We start from the raw sequence: 19,460 nt of genomic DNA, 5'->3' as shown, positions 1-19,460 counted from the left end.
GTTATGAAAACATATTTCAAATATTCAACGTATTGAGTAAGATATTTTGAATATAACACATTAATTTTTTTTCATGCGAATTGCCTTGTTTGAGATTCCGCAAAGTGTACAAATTAAAGCCCATTTTCAGTTTTTTTAGATTTAGTGACTGAAAAATATACATGATTGCGTAGAAATGTTTCGCCCATATATTCATTGTACGAAAATTCACACGCATCAATTATATTGTTTAAAAAAAAAATTGATATTGATAGCCATAGAGTTTTCTATTAAAATAGTTCTTTGTGTATAAGATTTATGTATATAAATAATGGTACTCTTTATGTTTAAATAAAATATGTATATAAAATATTTTGATTTTGAATATAATTTGATATATTATATACTTGAATATAAAAAAATTTCAGTTTTGGCTAAAATTGTAATAAAGTTATTATATAAAATTTTCTATTTTCAATAAGTACATAATAAAAGTGAAAATTTGTAATATTATATGAAAAAAATGATTATTTATTACCAAAAAAACAAATGCCAAATTATATCTATTCAAAGTTAGCGCCAAATTTTTATGTTATGTGCATGCAAACTTGAATAGCCGCAACTTCATATGATACTTCATACAATTTTGAGCATTTATGCCCACGAGAAAAACAAGTGAATAATTTAAATTTGTTGGTTGTTGCTAATTTTTTTCTGCGGAATGGCCGCAAATAATTACTTTGGTTTTGCTCATGGAGGTGCTCAATATGGGTAAGATAAAAAGTTTTTTTCGTGAAGAACTTGGATTAAAATTAGTTCGTTTTATGTTGAGTAAATTGACAATTGTGACCGGCGCTTTTATAGTATTCAAGATGGCGTCATTGCAATAGTTTAGGGTAGCCGATCGATAACTTGTGACATCACGTTTTTCATTACGAGTCTAAGACCATTTTAATACGTCAAGTGTGTGATATGTTTTTCTTCAATAGTGCGGCGGCAACTGGAGCCGCTTATCCTGCTGCTCAACCAGGATACGCGGTGACTCCTGCGGCAACTGCAGCTACTTATGGAACACAACGGGCGGCGTCTACTGCTTATGATACAGCAGCATACCAAGCTGCAGCCACACAAGGCACCTACGCCAGTGAGTGACATTTCATTTGTATTACTGTTTATATTTACAGTCAAAGCATTATGTTATACACAACTTTTCTTGTTATACATGTTAAAATTATTGTATTCTTTAGCTACTGGTGCTCCTGCAACTTATGACTATGGATATGGTCGAGCTGCAACTACATATGATGCATCAAAGACATATTATCAGCAAGCTGGTGCTACGGCTGCAGGTAATTTATGATTAATGATGTAACGAATAAATGTGCTGAACTTAATATAATTATATTTCCTTTGCTCCATTGTGTTTCATATTCAATGCTCAACTCAATTGCTAATGATATAGTAATAAAATAAGTTAAAGTTATATTAAAATTGTATTTAAATTATAAGAATTTTCAATAAACAATTTTCTCAAATTTATTTCAATTAATTTATAGTGGCAGGTTATACAGCTCCTGCGTATGATGCAAATGCAGCCAAGCCTGCCTACCAAACTACTGTAAATTACACAACCCAAGCTACCGCTCCTAGGCAGAGTGCCAACCAAACTGCCAAGGCTCAATATGTACCAGCAACTCAACAAACCTACGCGCAAGCACCTGCTACTGCCACACAAACAACATATCAATCGAATAACCAAACGACTGCAGCACAAAAACGTGAGTTCTATAAATTCTAATAATATTTATTAAATAAAAAATGTGATAGCTGCTTTAACCACTTAATGTTAGGGTTTTTTTTTTGTGAAGTGAGGTCAAAAAATAAGCAGGTTTTTTCTGTTTTTAATTGACATATTAATATTGTGGAAATCATAATATAAAGTCAAAAACATGAAAATTACATTTAAAATAAAAAAAAACATTTAAAAAAAATTAAAATTTCAAAAAATGTTTTTTCAAAACTATTCACGACAAAGCAAAAATATGTTACTTCAACAAATATATAACAATTATCCACTTAAAAGTATACACTTATAAGGTCTATGAAATAATAATCTAACAATTTGATATTTCCATAAACTATAAAAAGCATTGGTATGCTTACATTCATATATATATATGAAATACAAAAACGCTAAAATTATCAGATAAAAATTTGAATATAATATATAAATAAAGTTGCGAGAGGTACTCAAAATAGCAAAAATCTTAACTATTCATATGCGAAACAGTCTCGTTCGAAGTGAAAACAGAATATTTGTATGTGACGAGAGCAAATCGAAACACATTCGCCGCGCGAGAGGGTCTCGTTCGAGATGCTTAAGTGGTTAAGAAAATTATATGAACATTTTTCACATTTTATACAAAGGCAAATAAGAGTTAGACAATATTATTTTATTTTATTTAAAGTAAATATATAACTACATAAAAATATTATCATTAGAAAATACAGCTGCAGCAACAGCTAATTCAACACCTTATTCTGGTTATGATGCCGCTTTATACAGTGCTACTACTATGTTTGTTGCTCAACAACAACAAAAAGGTGGTCAAACTGGTGCACAAGGTGGTTGGCAAGGTATATCAGCCGTGAAGTTTATTTAGATGTTTTTTGTAGAAAATTCTTATTTACTAAATGGTTCTACTTATCTAAATTTCATTGGTATTATGGTTTATTTAACTTGACTTTCATTACGTATTTTAAATTTAAAAACAGTTACTAGTTTTAAGTTGCCAATTATTTTTTAAGCTATTACTAATGAAATCTTTTTGTTCATTTTATGCTAATTCCAATTTTTCTTTCAGGTTATCCCAAAAAAGGTGGCCAAGGCAATCAAGGTGGAGTAGGTGGACATAAGTCTCAAAGGCCAAAACAGCCTCCAAAGCCTCAACAACTCCATTATTGTGATGTTTGCAGAATAAGCTGTGCAGGACCTCAGGTATTTAATTTGACATTTATTTTTGCTGTGTTTACTATTTTATTGTCTTCAAATTTATGCCAAATGTAGTTTGGTTTTGACAAATACAAAGGTTAAATCATTTTGTGGTCTTTGACGATTTACTGTTCATTTAGATACAGAATTTGAAAGTTATATTGTAAATATTTTTGATATGGAAAAATATGCAGAATCTGATCAACATTTTGGAACTTTTAATAACAAAATTTTTGTAAAAACTCATTTTTGAAATTTTGTGCTCCACAAATTGTGCTTTCAAATTTAACTTTAGAACTCTTAACTTGAGTTCTAGAAAATCGACTTATAAAACTTTCCCCATACAAAAGGGACATTTACACTACCATTTATTATTATTACCATACAAACTTAGTATTTCAAATTACTTGCATGCTATAGTATTTTATATCTAGAATTTTTAGCTTAATCATAAGCTTTGCGATTTAATGCCTATATTTAACTTTATTTATTTTTATTTTGTTGTAGACTTACAGAGAACATTTAGAAGGACAAAAGCATAAAAAGAGAGAAGCAAGTTTAAAATTAGTAGCGACTGTAACTAACGTTTCTCAAGGTCGTGCTGGGAATGCTCTTCGCTGTGAGCTATGTGATGTGACATGCACAGGGAATGATGCATATGCAGCTCATGTTCGTGGAGCTAAACATCAAAAGGTTGTTAAGTTGCATACAAAACTTGGAAAGCCTATTCCATCACAAGAACCTCAAGTTCTGGGGAAAAAAACTTCTAGTGCTGGGCAGAAGATAAACTTTGTTGCTTCAGGTTGGTTCAAATATACTTATATATCTATCAAACTTTAGTATATAAAATAATTCAGTAACTATCTCACCTTTTACTGCTAATAATTAATATGAAAGTTGATAATTGGCACCTTGCGACACTTTATCAGATAAAATATTTATGCAAAAATTATATATTAAAGTAATAATGCGACTTTTAATCTAACAAACCGTCAACAGTTCAATATTATTTATGTTTTTTTTTTAAATTTATATTGATCAAAAGATAGATACAAGTATGAAAGTTTGTGAATACGAGCATATTTTAAAGTTTATTATAAATAACAATGCGACTTTTTTACTTACGAGTATGTTATATTCAACTGTTCTTAAACACTGACGTCATTTTAATTTTTGTGTTGAATGTTTTCTGCTGACATTCAGAATATTTTTTTTAATTGCTAATCTTTGTTAATAGGTGTTCTACATACTGTTATCTAGTAAATTCTATAGAAATCAATTGTTCATTATTTCGCATTTGGCAGTTGTTTATAATGCAATAAGTGAAAATAACTAATACTTATATGAATATTTTTCAATGAGTTTGTATAATGTATAATAAAGCAATAATTATTATAAATTATAATGATTTCTAGATTTTAATATATACAGTAAAACCCCGGATTAACCGGCCTAATTGTTGTCAATGGGCCTTCGGATGATCGAAAATCTGGATAATCAAATGTATAAAGAATAATGTTGTGCATTTATTAAAAATAACAATTACATACATAGATATCAACAAAAATCAATGTTTATCAAGAAATTAACACTCTGTGTACATCCATATTTTTCTCGATTAGATTACATACATGTACTAAACTGCGGCATTAATCATGCTAAAATTCGAATTGTAGGTATATTCATACATATAAATTGGTCGCGGTTGGTAGCCCGGGTAATCGCGAATCCGTATAACCAAGGTCCGGATAATTGAGGTTCTACTGTACTTAAAAATCAGGGAAAATAGAGACAGTTTTGCATGACGATTGGCCAAGTTGTTTTTTGTAATTAGCAGAAATTTTTCATCTAGGTTTTAGCCAAAAATTGATTTTACAAGTTCAGAATTGCAAAGATATCATTTGGGACTCGTCCTTATTAACTTTTGCGTAATCGATTGTTCTTTTTTTGTAATTTCAATGATACTTTGATGGTTCATTCTTGGAAGTTTCTAGTCTTAATGAACATACTAAAATATTTTAGGCCAACGACAAGTGGTTTAATTATGAAAATTAATGAATGCTTGGATTAATCAGACGCGCTCTTAGACTATATTCTGTATATATTGGGAGCATATTTATAATATTATTTGTCGAAAAACCTGCAATAATTTCTCTCATTATAATGCTCTACACAACTCAGTATAATCTGAAATCGCATTTATTAACATATTTCTTATTCATCAAGTCCACTTATGTCAAAGTTCATGCAACTTGCCTTAAGGGGTAATATAAAAAAAAGTTGTCTTTTACCCTTTAAAATGAGGTAAATTATTTCTTACCAAAGTTTTTTTTTGTAACTAAATGTTGAAAAAACTTTTTGGGCGATTATTTGCCTACGATAAGCGGTTGAGCTACTGATTACAGTTGGCGTCCAAACTTTTACATACATTTTTAGAACCCGAAATGGATGAATGTGTCAAACAAATTAATTTGATTTTTACAATTACAGACATAAGAATGTTTTACTTTACCCAAATAACTGAATTTCAATTCTTACATACACAAAATTTAACGATTTTAATTAAATAGTACTTTCCTGCCAATCACACATTCAACATTTTTAAAATCCCCTATTCAGTTCTGTAGTCAAAGCATGTTCAATGTCTTTTCTATTGTTTCGCACTACCCGCCCGCTTAAACTGGACGCGTCTCGCAAAAATGGCTGTGTCGCCGCCAGTTTTTTTTACAATAACTTGATTTTGTTACTTAAATATACAATAATAACTTTAACTTTCCCCAATATCATAATTTTATCTTTCCTTTCGCGAGAAAAACATGACTAAGCAAGCGGTTTTTTTTTTTTAACTGTTAAATGATGCACATACACCTAGCTAAATTCATAGATAAAAGAACATTGGTTATATATATTTTTGTCTGTCAAAAAAATTGACGATAGGTTTGTTCCATCCGATCCCAAAGTGATCTAAACTGATGATTTTGATTTTGATTTGCAAGTGTTTGAATTAGTCTGCGCATGCGCGTAGTTTTTGTTTGGGCTCTGGTAGAACGAACTCAATATATGCATTAAATTTTTCATTTTTTTTTACACTGACTTCTTAGTTTTTCTTTTGTTTTATATTATTGACTGTCAAGTGATGCATTAAATTTGCATTATATTGTTCTTGCGACTATTAATTTATATGTAATACTAGTTATTAACTTCCCGTAGGGCAAGTTATAGTAATCGCAAAAAAATCGAAAATGAAAATTTTTATATATCTTTACGTTTCAAAGCTTTCTGAACATTTTGGCATACCTTAGAAAAAATGGATGTATGTGTGTGTGTGTGTATGTATGTATGTACGTGTGTGTATGTATGTGCGGATACAAATTTTCGTCGACGATTTCGGGAACACGGCTCAACCGATTTGAATAATTCAAAAAACATTCGATTCGTATTGATAAGGAGACGTGCTGATTAGTTTTTGGCGAAGGCAGGTCTAGCCGTTCCGAAGATACGGGGCAAAAAGTGCCGAAAACGGTAACTCAGTTTTTAAGAGAACGGAGCGTCCGATTTAAATAATTCAAAAAACATTTCACTTGTATTGACAAGATGAAGAATCGATAAAATTTTCATAAAGGTAGGTCTAGCGGTTTCGGAGATATGGAGGAAAAAGTAAAAAAATTAGCCATTTGGCGGTCAAAAATGATCATTAGACAAATGCACATCAAATTATCAGATATTTTATAGAGATTTTAACAATAAGTATACATTTTGTTAACATTCCTATGGGTTCCGTACCAATGCTTATGCGTTAGACAGCGTCGCGGCGCTTACGCGCTTTATTTTTTGTTCCTATGCAGTTAAATCAGTACGATTGCTTTGAAAAAATAGTTCAGATCTTCCACAATATGTCAAATAAAAAAAAAACAAATTTTTTTCAAAAAAAAAAAATTAAAAAAAATTTTGTTTTTTTTTTTTAAATTTTTTTTTTTTTCAAAAAAAGTAATTTTTTGTCCATATATATAGTTTCTCAAAAATCTTATTTTTTCAAAGTACATTTTTTCAAAAATGTTAATCGTTTTTAAAAAATTAATAATTTTTGGTACGGGAAGTTCCAGCAATTTGCCTTAAGGCACGATGCCTTAATTGCCTTAAGACAAAATTCTACTTACAGCTAGTTTTATTCTTACTTTCGATAATTTCGGTAATAGCCGTCATTTAAAATTATCTCCGGTCGCTTAATTCAGGTGTTATGGTGCGCCCCATTGCACGAACTCGCACGGCGAATCCTTTTCGTAATGGCCCGTCTCCATTGCACGAATTCGTACGGCGAATCTGTTCGCAAAGTGCGCAGACAGAAATTTTGCAAGCAAAAGCAAACCACGCGCATGTCAAAAACAGGATTCGTCGTGTGCGTTCGTGCAGTGGAGACGGGCCATAACGTGCGTGTGGCTTGCTTTTGTTTGCAATAATTTTGTCTGCGCACTTTGCGAACAGATTTGCCGTAAGGATTCGTGCAATGGAGACGAGCCATAAATGGCTCATATTTTATATAATATCATTTTATATAATATCACATATTTTAAATATTACCGTTCATCTTGAAAAGTAAGTCACAGAAGAAGATCTTCTTTAGGGCTCCAATTAAGATCCTTCTGTTTATTATATTTTTGCCTGTCAAATAGTTATAGAACTAATACTGATTACCCAGAAACTTTTTTGTTCATTTTTATGAATGTCAAAATTATTTGTCACCAATAGTATAATTTTTTGAATAGAAAAAATAACTAATAAATGAACTAGTAGAACTGTTGTAAGTAGCTTTTTGCCTTAACGCAAGTTGCATGAACTTCTCTATCCATATACATAATCAACTTTACTTATATCTGTACTTGAATACATTAAATCGTTTAACGCTTTTCATTTTATCCATTTTGTTTTCTAAAAATGTATTTTATTCAAGTGTGGACGTGAACTGTACTCAGTAGCTGCACGCATAAAACATATGCTTCAGCACAGAATCGCTGCGCACTGTGATATTATGAATTTGGTTAAATTTTTATAATTTATTATATTTTATAATTTTATAATAATTTTTTTATAAATTTTAATATATTTTTATAGTATCGTAGGTTTAGACAATTTTAATGTTATTTCAACCATAAAATCTATTGTTATACAAAGATTGTATCAAAATAATCAAATCATTTTTCAACATTTAATTACGAAGGCCGGCCCGCGCAGAATTCTGATAATCGGCCGATATTTACTAGAATCTAATCCACACGATTACTAACCAATACCTTTCGAATAGTTTTTGAATTTTTTAAATTCATTTAAAATTCTGGGCTAAAACTGGGACAAAAAAAATCTTTTCTGATAATTGTAAAGAAACTGTTTGGCAGGTCGTTGCGCAAAACTAATCAACACTAGTCAAATCAATAAAGCTTTTGAAATCGACCCAGCAGTTTTTGTGAAAACGTCGGCGAGATGTAAAAAAATCTGATCAGATATAAACACACACATGCACATACTTTTTCAAAATTTGGTCTCATTCGATTCAGAATTTTATGAAACGTAATTATGAAAAACATAAAATAAGCAAATCGATTTTTTTCGCGAAAAAAAACTTCTAGAAATTAAATATTAGATTTTTTTTTTTCAAATATATTTGGTTTTTAGTGCATTCATCTTTTTCTGATTGATGGCTAATCTAATTTTATTGACTATAGATTGTAATTATAAATTCTTACATTTTTCATATCCAAATGTATAGTTCATATGCATTTATTTAATTTATATTGGTTATTGTTGTGTATAATTTTATTAAATCCATTTTGGTATCATTTCACTGAATTCTTGGTTATCCATATCTAGGTGGCTTGGGAGCAACTAGTTCCAGCTCACCATCTGGAACAACTGAAGAAAATGCTGCTGAAATGGAGACAGATATGGAACCTGATATTCAACCAGTTGGCCAGGATTATATCGAAGAGATGAAAGGGGATGATGGAAAGGTTTGATTTACATTACATTTTTCAGTTGTTTTGTGCTCTCTATTTTTTCTTCAGTTACTAAAATTCAATTCATTAAAGTACATTGTTCAACACCAAATTTAAGCCAAGATTCACATTCGAACTAATTTTTTTAATTACACAAGGTTAAGCAATACATACTTATCTATGTAGACAAATGTTTTTTTCTATACATAAATGAGCTTGAAACATCTAAAATCTTTATCTTAATATATCAAATGGAAAGTCTAAGTAGTAGCTTAAATATTGTAATAAAATTAAAATGATGAATTTAAAATAAAAAAGATAGATAAGCCTATGAATAGTCCAAGCAATTTTAACTATAATTTGTCTATTAGATTTACTTATATACATTTATATTGAATTTTGCTACATGTTTTTTTAATCTTTTCACATTTCTATTAATTTCATGAAGTACATAATACTAAGGTGACCATATTTTTTGCATTAAATCCGGGACGGATTAGAATGTATGTGAAAGCGGGGGGTGAGCTAAAAACTTACATGCGCATTTTTTGAGTTCAAATTTTCTAGTTGAAATATATTTGAAAATATATTGGCAATCAACATTTCTAAAAATCCGGGACAAAACACCTAAAACCGGAACAAATATTGCTTTTAGAAAAAACCGGGACGCATGGCGGAAAATCGGGACTGTCCCGGCCAATCCGGGACGTATGATCGCTTTAATAATACTATCTTATGATTTCAAATTTGTAATATATATATACATAAATTATAGGTGTTAAGCTTCAATTGCAAGCTATGTGATTGTCGTTTTAATGATCCAAATGCTAAGGAAATGCACATGAAAGGACGTCGTCATAGACTGCAATACAAGAAAAAAGTTCAGCCTGATTTAGTAGTAGATGTCAAGCCCTCATTGAGGCAACGCAAGCTCCAAGAGGCAAAAGTACAAAGGGCAGCCATGCGTGAAGAGTTTTGGGCTCGTAGGAGAATGGCTGAATCTGAAATGGAGGAAGAAGAGAGTGAGGATATAAATAAAATCAGTAAAATTAGGGACAAGAAATTATTCAGCAAAATTGAGTTTTATGCAATGTGATACCATGCAATATCTTCTCAATTATGCTGCAAAATTCCTTTTACATTAATTTTTTTAGAATAGAATTATATTTCTTTTTTACAATCATGAATAAGAAAAAGTAAATCCATTATAAAATTTCAGGACTATATTGGGAGGAAAGAAGGCGTTATGAAGATGAATGTGATTATTTGGAATGGTGCAGAAGAGGTCCTGGAGCACCATTCCCTGGTCCTCCAAGACCGCCCATGATGGGACGTCCAGGTCCTATGGGTCCAATACCTCCCTTCTTTGGCATGACACAGCAAGGACCGCGAAGACCTGATAGCTCTGACGACAAGCATGTTTTAGCAAAGCATGCTGAGATTTATCCTAAAGAAGAAGAATTGCAAGTATGTTTTCTGATGTTATAGGCAACTTTGCACTATATTTACATATTTTTTAATACAATTTAATACAAATTAAAATTTTCAATTGCAGGTTATTCAAAGGATTGTTTCTCACACAGAACGCGCATTAAAATTTGTTTCTGATGCTTTAGCAGACCAATCACTGAGGAACAGTGCTGCTAGAAATTCTCATACATCTACAAAGCCTGCTGCTGCTGCTGCTGCAAATAAATCTATTCCTACAACAACTGAACCTCCAAAAACAAATGCTGATAATAACAAATCGACTGTCGACAAAGAACCAGATTCCAAAAAAGATGGTGATAAAAAAGATTCAAAGGAAGATGGAAGAGATAATCAATTGTATGTGCTTTCTCTGTTAAATATGCATTTTATTTCATAAATATCATGTTTATATTTTTTTGCTAGAATTATGAAATTTGAGTTACACGTTTATTTGGGATTTTCATATTATCTGGCAAATACTCAGCCTGTTTTTTTTCTTCAGCATATCAAGTACAATAATAAAAATGTTTTTATAATTGCAATAAATTAAATTAACTCATTCAAAATATAATTAGTTATCTAAATAATGTGTAGTATAGTCTGACACAAGGTTATTGCACATCACAAATTAAAACTTGTATTATGCAATGACAATTAACTTAATTATAACTTTAGAGAAATAGTCTCATTCAAATTTTGGTTTGGTTAAAATTAAGAATTAATTATATATATATATATATATATATATATATATATATATATATATATTCAATTAATTTGTTGAAAATTTTAAATGCTTAGGTTCTCTTTCCATCGTGATGCTGACACATCTGCAGTACGTGTTCTAAAAGGAGTAATGCGAGTAGGTCTACTTGCTAAGGGTTTACTATTGCAAGGCGATAATAATGTGCAATTAGTAGTGCTTTGTGCTGAGAAGCCCACCAGCACATTATTGAAGAAAGTATTCCAGGAATTGCCAATACAATTGAAAAAGGTACTGCCCCTTAACATCTTAGGTTTTGAGTTAAATTATTACTAAATTTAAAAATCAATAAATTTGGAATAAATAATTAAATGCAATGATAAAAGTACATTAGAATGCTGAATATTATAGGTATATTCTAAAAAACTTCTTAAAAAAAAACAAGGTAAATGAAATTGATGTTTTGTCTGGTTATGTCGAACTTAATAATAGCAACATAACACTGTATGTATGTGTACATATATATATATATATATATATATATATATATATATATATATATATATATACATACGCACACACACACACACAGCTGCTGGAAAAAGGGGTGCTTGGATTGCCACCTTTTACAAAAGAAAGTCTTCATAGAATTTCATACTACTATAGAAAGAGCATATGCTAATTAAAAAATAAGGTTGAATAGCACCTCAGTTTCCAGACTATATATATATTCAACAAATATATTGAGTGGTTAAATAGAAATTTCTAATTTAATATATATTTAATTAATCTCAAATCAATTATTTTTTACAGGTATCAGAGGAGCATAAATACAAAGTGAGTTTAGTACCTATTGAAGCTGGAATCACCATTTCTGATGGCAATATAACTGTTCTGGTATCATTGACATCGCCCTTAATGCGTGAACAAGGTAATTTAGCTTATTTTAAATGTACTACGATTTCGAAATACCAATTTCAGTTAATATTTAGTGCATTCCACAGCATTTATTCTTCATATTTTATATTTTTGTTCATATATATCGTTTTTGTACATTTTCTGATAGGGCTTACCTATTGTAAGTTTTTTGTAAAATTTATCTGGAAATTGGTTGATCGAATTCGGATTTTATGGTCAGGTATAATATTACCAATGATTCTACTGAAGGTATTGGACTATTTTCAACACTATAATGGAAATTCTCCACAAACTGTCCGATACTTTAGTAATATAAATCCTAGATCGTTTGGGTATTTGGAAGTTATTGCTTTAAACCAGATTGTTTGGTCATAAACATGCAAAATGAATATTTTATTTACTTTAAATTTTGGCCAAATATCTTTATCTTGTAATAATTTCTGAATACCTTATGAATAAAAAAAAAGCGTTTCACATATGTGGAAGCAGTAGGTCGAATATGAATCCGAAAACATTCTCATTGACAAGAGAATAAAAAGGATTTTTGACCATGTATAGCTTTGTTACAATTGAGCTTATAAAAAATACAGATTTTTTTTGTTTTTCTTATAAGTATCTAATGTAGTTTTTGGGACTTAACTGGGCTATACTGCGTGATAGTGGAACCATAGCACAGGCTCTTATATTACAGTGGAAGGGTTATTTGTAGATTATATATTTGTTTATTTTTTATTGGTTATGAAAAATGTTTAGTTTGAATCATCAGATGTTATTTTGTATAGACAAAGCTTACTGCGAATGCGATCAATCAATAAATTTCATTATATTTTCTACAATAAACTTACCATTACACAATTGTTAACCAAAAGTGGAAAGTTAGGACTCACATAAAATTACTTATTGATACAATATAATAATATATATGGTTCCGCTATGATGGCATGGTCAAACACCCTTCCCACAGCAGATGGGAAAACAGTATCACAATCCGGAGATGGAGCTTCGAATCAAGCTAATGCAGGACCAACTATGGCTTCTAATGACAATAGCCCTGCTGATTTACTGCCGAGACAAAAATGTTTAGATGCTTTAGCAGCTCTTCGTCATGCCAAATGGTTCCAGGTTTGTTCCAATTATCATGTTTATCCAGCCAGAGATTTCGGATTTTTTATTGTATTTGACCTATATATCTATATATTTATATTTATGTTGAACACTTCAATTTAATGCCCTCAGTAGATATTAAGATGTTCAAAGCTATACAAAGCTTTACCTATTATATCATATTCATATTAAAGTCCACATTAAGAATTTGGTACATTTGTCTGATGTACTTGCACTCCTCTTTTTACAAATAATCTGTTTGTTTCATTTCCTGCTCTTGCATAAAAGGTTCTCGAATCTTTAAAGTAATATCTTTTATTCATAGATTTTTATTGTTGAGGAGTGTATGGAGGTCAACAAATTCTTGAACACCGAGAGCATTATTAAAAATGTGAATATCACGTTTATTCCTTGCATCAATTTATGAAAAAATAAATTGTTTGATTTTCATCAAATCTTTTAAATAACTTTGGATCTTAACTTAACTTTTGGAGATTAACTATGGATCTTCTAAACTAAAAATCACTCATTTATATTGAGTTTTTATATTTATATTTTATAGAATGCGTTTCACTATGTGTGAACTGTTAATCAAGGGAGTAAGTGTGAATTCTCATTTTTTGAACTTTATGTTAGAACTAAAAAATTCTTGTTTCAATTTTTACATTGAACGAGAATTTTTTTTGATATTGTTATGCTTGCCTAATAATTGTAATTTTTGCTTCATATAATTAGCATGTTTACTAAACGGCTTGAATCATATCAAATATGTATACATCATTAAATATTCATAGGCTAGAGCAACACCACTTCATAGCTGTGTGATAGTAATTCGTATCCTAAGAGATCTTTGCCAGAGGATACCAACATGGGCACCACTGAATTCATGGGTAATCATATTTGATATTTTATTTTACAAAATGTAATTTAGGAAATACAATATTTACTGTGTATTACAGGCTATGGAGCTGCTAGCTGAAAAAGTTTTGCAATCTGCTGGAATGCCTTTGAGCCCTGGTGAATGTCTGCGCCGCATTTTGGAGTGTCTAGCTGGAGGAATTCTTTTAAATGGTCCTGGTATTTTAGATCCCTGCGAGAAAGAATCGCAGGACGCTGTAGGAAATTTATCAAGTCAACAGCGTGAAGACCTTACAGTGTCAGCACAACAATATCTGCGTCAACTAGCTTTCAGACAAATTCATAAAATATTAGGAATGGATCCTATTCCTGTCACTAAAAACCAAAGAGTTTGGCGATTTACAAGAAAACGCAGGCGATCAGGAACAGAACCCACAGATGCTGAAGGTAATTTTATATTTCATTGTAAAGTTCAACAAACTAATAATTTATTTATTTTTTATTTATATTATAAAAACATCATTTAAATCTATTTTGCAGGTGATGGAAAAATGGTTAAGAAAGAAAATGAGAAAACAGATTCTGTAACCATTAAAATGGAAACTACAGCCTAATTTTTAAGTTTCTTTTATTTATGTAAGATGGTAGCATATATGGTAGTAAAATATTATATTTACTTACAAGGAGTAGTTTATATTATATACTTTAAATATTTATATTGCAAAGCATTGATATTTTTTTTTGTAACTAAAATTGATGTGGACAGTTTAGATTGCATTTTTATTTCAATATGCAATATAATAATGCAATTTATAGCATAAACATTATCTACAAGGTAGTTGATAAAATACTATTAAACGATAAAATACTATTTCTGATGTCTTTCTTAATATATATGAAATTGTCACAATACTTATAATTTATGGATTAGATGCAATGTTTCAGGAATGTAAAAAATTGAATCTAATTTGTTTCCTGACAAAAATATTATAGTCAATAAAATGTGAAACAAAAGTTTTTTTTATCATGTAAATTTATTTTCACTTGTTTCTTTGTTTTTGCTTTGCTTTCAGTATTGAACATTTTTGTCAGACAAAATTATTTTTGCAGTGGTAAATTTAGATTTTAAAATACACAATGTTCAAGATTGTTTTAATAATATGTATAAATGTAGTGGAAATGCGATATTTAAAAAATGACATGTATATAAATGCATATAAAAAAAGTGATTGATACAATGTGTTACATAAAATGTCATTACAGGGGGTTGCAAGAATTTGACTTTTTTCTAGCAACAGTGCCCGCTAACATTGATATGATAGAAGATTCTACTGTGTCAATTTCATCGACATCATTGGACCATTTTCCTCTTTTAGATATGAGTCTAATGAACAATACGAAGGTATAATATATATTTTATTTATAGTATTATCATTATTAAGCAATATCAATAATTGCATATTGACAAAGTTTATTTGGAACAATATTTTTGCAACAAAAAATTCTATTTATATATATATATATATATATATAACATAATAGCAGTAATGTAGCATAATTAAAACTAATTCATTAGGTTGATCTGGTATCACATTTGAACGCAGACTCGTTTAGTGCACTGGATATGGATAAAAGTGCTGGTGTCTCCACAACATCAAATAAATTCATGCCTCCAATGTATAATTTATTAAACAATAAATTTAAAAGATCTTCAAATATTGAATCTGAGGAAACAATGGCAAAATCTTCAGCTCAATTTATACCTGACGAAATATTAAATTTGAAAATGCTAGAAATAAGAAATCGAGGCATTCTGCCAAATGCTCAAAGCATACCACAAGATACACAATACAGCAATAAAGAAGTGGAAAACAATTTTGAGACCGATTTAATAAAGAAGTTGAGTCCAGCAATTTACAATCCTTCAGAAACTAATGAGCAGAATGTTGCGGTATTTTACACACACACACATATTTTATGCATATATGTATGTATTTATGTATTCATCTCTTACAGGAAAATAATTTCTTAAAGGAAATGGTACATGTCCAGGAATTTACAGAAGAATCAAAGCACAATGATGTGCACGATCTGCAGCGCAGACAAACACTAGATCATTTAAAAATGGAGCAGAAGCTAAAACAGAGTTTAAACAATATATTAGAAGTCATTGCATAAAGACAAATTTAATCTTAAAGTAGCTTACATATTTAATTATTAAAATACTTTATACTGTGTTATTAATTTTGATAATTACATTTTTAATTGCATATTTGACATCTTTTACAATTTTACTATAATTACCTCGCATCAATAAAATATAATTAATCAATGATCTTTACAATGTAAACATATATAAACGTACAATACAATTGTATTATCAAAGTATTTAATCAACACCATATCATACATTATTATATTGTCTAGGATCTTATATATGAGCATATAATTAATTAAACAAAGATAGTTTTATTTCCTAGACAATATAATAATATTTTATTTGGAGGGTTCAAACGTACATTAATCAAAAATTTATTGTAAAACTCAATATTAGTACTATTATTATATTCTTCAGGATTAATACCATCAATATTATATTAATACCAATAACAGTACTATATTATTATCAACTATCATATTGTCTTGGATTAATACTGTACTAAACTGGCCATCGAGATATAGCTTCTTTCTTACAGCGGTGAAAATTTGGTTCTTTTTTCATTTACGTGTTGCCATTGGTCATGAATGGTAAATATAAACAAAACTGGCCTGTGATTGGCTGTATCTAAAGAGGGTCTAATGCTGCGCCGATAGACGAAAAAAGCTAAAACCGTAGCGTTGATGTTCCAGTGTGTCGTTTTAATGAATTTTTTCGTATAGAAACTAATTTATAGTGCTTTTTGTGATAAGGATACTCTAGAATCTTTTATTAGTGATTATACATACAAATTTCAAAATAAATGCAAATGAAGATTTTTGGCGGGATATAATCGTGGCTATGTAAACGGATTTGTATGTCGACAAAGACAAGCCATTTTGATAATTTGTATATGTATGTAATGTAAATATTGGATTATTTATTACTTGGACAATTATTATAAACAGCTTCAAAATGCTTTATGGATGAACCTTTTCTTAAATTTTTAATTTTGACAACCCTATGAACTGATTAAACTTTTCGGCGCCAATTTTGATATTTTTTATATTATAAATTTGCAGATATTAACATAATATAATGGAAACTGCACAAATAGATGCAAATGAAATAAGCCAACATCCAGAAATTATAAAAGGTAACCTTTCAAGTTTTAATTACCCACTACATGTAAATAAAACATACCCCAAATTTTAGGAGCACAAAAAGAAATTATTAAACAAGATGTTTTAGTATGTGGCGGGTGTCATGCTGTGTTCCATTTTATAGAAGACTTTTCTTCTCATAAGGAAAAATCATGTTCAGAAGAATCTCATTTAAAAGATTGTGTAAGTCTGAATTTGTCATAGTTAGCCTATTCAGTCAGTTAATATTATATATGCCCTTTTAGCGAGAAGTGAAAGCCAAAGTGTGGGCTTTCCTTTTATGGAAAGGAGCCCAGGTTGGTTACGATTCTACATCAATAAATAGTTGGCAACTTTATCAAGAATGGATCAAAATGGATTCTGAGTTGCGTGAAACCTGGATAGTTGCTGGAAAAAATGTTCAAACTTTTGCAAAGGTTATTGTTTTACTTCAGTTTATACATATATATATATATAATATATATAATATATATATATAATATATATAATATATATATATATAATATAATATATATATATATATAATATATATATATATATATATATATAAATAATTTTGATGTTGAAATATGTGAAGGAATACAACCAGTGCAATATATCAATAAAATTGTAGAAATTATTATATATCATATATCTTTATTATTTATATTTATATTACAAATTATATGCATATATATATATATATATATATATATATATATATATGTATTACAATTATGCAATAATATATATTATAATTAGGCATATGTATATATTATTATTGTAGTTTGTATTATTAATTGAATGATATGTTGCAGATGGGTCATGGTGGAGTACAGGAACTTCCTAATAAATCAAATAAAATAAATTCTAATCTCAATGATAAAAAACAAGGATTAAAAGGTGCTAAATTTGTATAGGTATATGATGTTGACATTGTATGACATACTCTTGTAATCCCTTCAATTTATAAGTAGGTTCAAAGAATGCTTTAGTGAATGATCTAGCTATGAGAGGAATTGAAGTAAAAACTTTACAAACAAACAATAAAAAGGTAATTTCTATATATTTTGATGGAAATTATATATATATATATATATATATATGTGTATATGTATATGTATATATTTATATATTCAATAGGATGAAGACAAAGATTGGTCAGCTGAAAGTGAGGTGGAGTCAGACGAAGATAAAAGTAGCAAATCAGTGAATACTAGAAAAGAATCAGATAAAGAAAATAAGGTTTCTACCACAGTTCCCAACTTACCCGCTGTAGAAATAAAAACAATCAAGGTAAGAAATTTGATATTAATCAAATGTATTAATATTCAATCGAATTAATTTTTAAATCAGAAATATTTGGATAATATCTGATAATTCTAAATAATTATTTTTATTTCTTTCTTCTATCAGAGATACTTGCATTTTTTATATCTTAATTTAAGTTCCTAGATACATAATACAAAATACCAACTCATTGAACTGAATTTTACACCAAAAATTTGATATTGAATAAATAAATGTTTTGGTTAATAATAAATTTATAATTTGCATGAATTCACTTGAATATGTTGCAGAAAGATTCTATAGGAGACCTTAAAGATTCAAATATGAGACTTGCGTTACGAACTTGTAAAGCTAATGATGCTGATCGAGGACTTCCTACAGGTGAATATACTGTAGAAAAGATACTTGCTAAAAGATTCAATCCTCGGAGAAAACAGCATGAATACTTATTAAAATGGGAAGGATATTCGCAGTAAGTTTAATAAAGACTTTCTATGATAATAAATACCAAAACATGTAAGTTTTTTTGTAATATATATATATATATATATATATATATATATATATATATATAATATAAAACAAAACCCAAATATTAATATTACATATATGTTAGAAATAGTTGAAAATATAAAATATTTAATTATGGTCAACCCGCAAATCGCTTCGATTTTCTAAATAAAATTAAAATCAATGTTTTTTATACACTTTTAGATTATTTCTAATTTTTTGTGTGAATTCATGTAAATATTCATATAATTTTAATGATAAATGTTAAAACAAAATTATTGGGGAGGGGGGCGCTAGAACAAATCTTGCATGCGGGCACTGAGGACCCCAGTACCGGCCCTGTATATATATATATATATATATATATATA

At 29.2% G+C, this 19,460-nt stretch overlaps 3 protein-coding genes across 4 annotated transcripts; all 3 read left to right on the top strand.

The window, feature by feature from the left end:
• Nucleotides 1-629: 629 nt before the first annotated feature.
• On the top strand, nucleotides 630-14,769 carry LOC113366471 (zinc finger RNA-binding protein). Of its 2 annotated transcripts, none has more exons than XM_026608077.1 (17): nucleotides 630-750; nucleotides 969-1,123; nucleotides 1,227-1,328; nucleotides 1,536-1,757; nucleotides 2,482-2,616; nucleotides 2,844-2,977; nucleotides 3,479-3,773; nucleotides 8,834-8,973; nucleotides 9,734-9,980; nucleotides 10,178-10,425; nucleotides 10,514-10,785; nucleotides 11,230-11,422; nucleotides 11,945-12,062; nucleotides 13,017-13,171; nucleotides 13,948-14,043; nucleotides 14,113-14,458; nucleotides 14,552-14,769. In XM_026608077.1, exons 1-17 carry the CDS (start codon nucleotides 701-703, stop codon nucleotides 14,623-14,625), a joined length of 2,982 nt encoding a protein of 993 aa, XP_026463862.1. In that variant the 5' UTR covers nucleotides 630-700; the 3' UTR covers nucleotides 14,626-14,769. The 2 variants fall into 2 exon arrangements, with proteins under 2 accessions (XP_026463862.1, XP_026463861.1); XM_026608076.1 differs by having other exon boundaries at nucleotides 13,014-13,171; nucleotides 14,552-14,767.
• A 479-nt stretch (nucleotides 14,770-15,248) lies between these two features.
• On the top strand, nucleotides 15,249-16,189 carry LOC113367414. The gene is made up of 3 exons (XM_026609024.1): nucleotides 15,249-15,413; nucleotides 15,588-15,962; nucleotides 16,028-16,189. Exons 1-3 carry the CDS (start codon nucleotides 15,249-15,251, stop codon nucleotides 16,187-16,189), a joined length of 702 nt encoding a protein of 233 aa, XP_026464809.1.
• A 652-nt stretch (nucleotides 16,190-16,841) lies between these two features.
• LOC113367413 lies at nucleotides 16,842-19,056 on the top strand. The gene is made up of 8 exons (XM_026609023.1): nucleotides 16,842-17,063; nucleotides 17,231-17,304; nucleotides 17,364-17,494; nucleotides 17,557-17,727; nucleotides 18,109-18,193; nucleotides 18,268-18,344; nucleotides 18,434-18,586; nucleotides 18,871-19,056. Exons 2-8 carry the CDS (start codon nucleotides 17,247-17,249, stop codon nucleotides 19,054-19,056), a joined length of 861 nt encoding a protein of 286 aa, XP_026464808.1. The 5' UTR covers nucleotides 16,842-17,063; nucleotides 17,231-17,246.
• The last annotated feature ends 404 nt before the right edge of the window (nucleotides 19,057-19,460 follow it).

Source organism: Ctenocephalides felis, unplaced genomic scaffold (genome assembly GCF_003426905.1).
Source record: "Ctenocephalides felis isolate EL2017-DRISC unplaced genomic scaffold, ASM342690v1 CF-g0.4_SCAFFOLD_01170, whole genome shotgun sequence".
Taxonomy (NCBI): domain Eukaryota; kingdom Metazoa; phylum Arthropoda; class Insecta; order Siphonaptera; family Pulicidae; genus Ctenocephalides; species Ctenocephalides felis.
The sequence above is the reverse complement of the archived record's forward strand: the minus strand, read 5'-3'. Positions and strand labels throughout refer to the sequence as shown.

Bases quoted from the DNA above. Each gene is read 5' to 3' on its own strand.
- LOC113366471 (XM_026608076.1), top strand. From the start codon at position 701: ATGGCCGCAAATAATTACTTTGGTTTTGCTCATGGAGGTGCTCAATAT. The intron at 10,786-11,229 runs GTATGTGCTTTC...TTAAATGCTTAG, and splicing joins GATGGAAGAGATAATCAATT to GTTCTCTTTCCATCGTGATG. The intron at 14,044-14,112 runs GTAATCATATTT...TGTGTATTACAG, and splicing joins GGGCACCACTGAATTCATGG to GCTATGGAGCTGCTAGCTGA.
- LOC113367414 (XM_026609024.1), top strand. From the start codon at position 15,249: ATGTGTTACATAAAATGTCATTACAGGGGGTTGCAAGAATTTGACTTT. The intron at 15,414-15,587 runs GTATAATATATA...CTAATTCATTAG, and splicing joins GTCTAATGAACAATACGAAG to GTTGATCTGGTATCACATTT. The intron at 15,963-16,027 runs GTATTTTACACA...CATCTCTTACAG, and splicing joins CTAATGAGCAGAATGTTGCG to GAAAATAATTTCTTAAAGGA.
- LOC113367413 (XM_026609023.1), top strand. From the start codon at position 17,247: ATGGAAACTGCACAAATAGATGCAAATGAAATAAGCCAACATCCAGAA. The intron at 17,305-17,363 runs GTAACCTTTCAA...CCCAAATTTTAG, and splicing joins ACATCCAGAAATTATAAAAG to GAGCACAAAAAGAAATTATT. The intron at 17,728-18,108 runs GTTATTGTTTTA...GATATGTTGCAG, and splicing joins ATGTTCAAACTTTTGCAAAG to ATGGGTCATGGTGGAGTACA.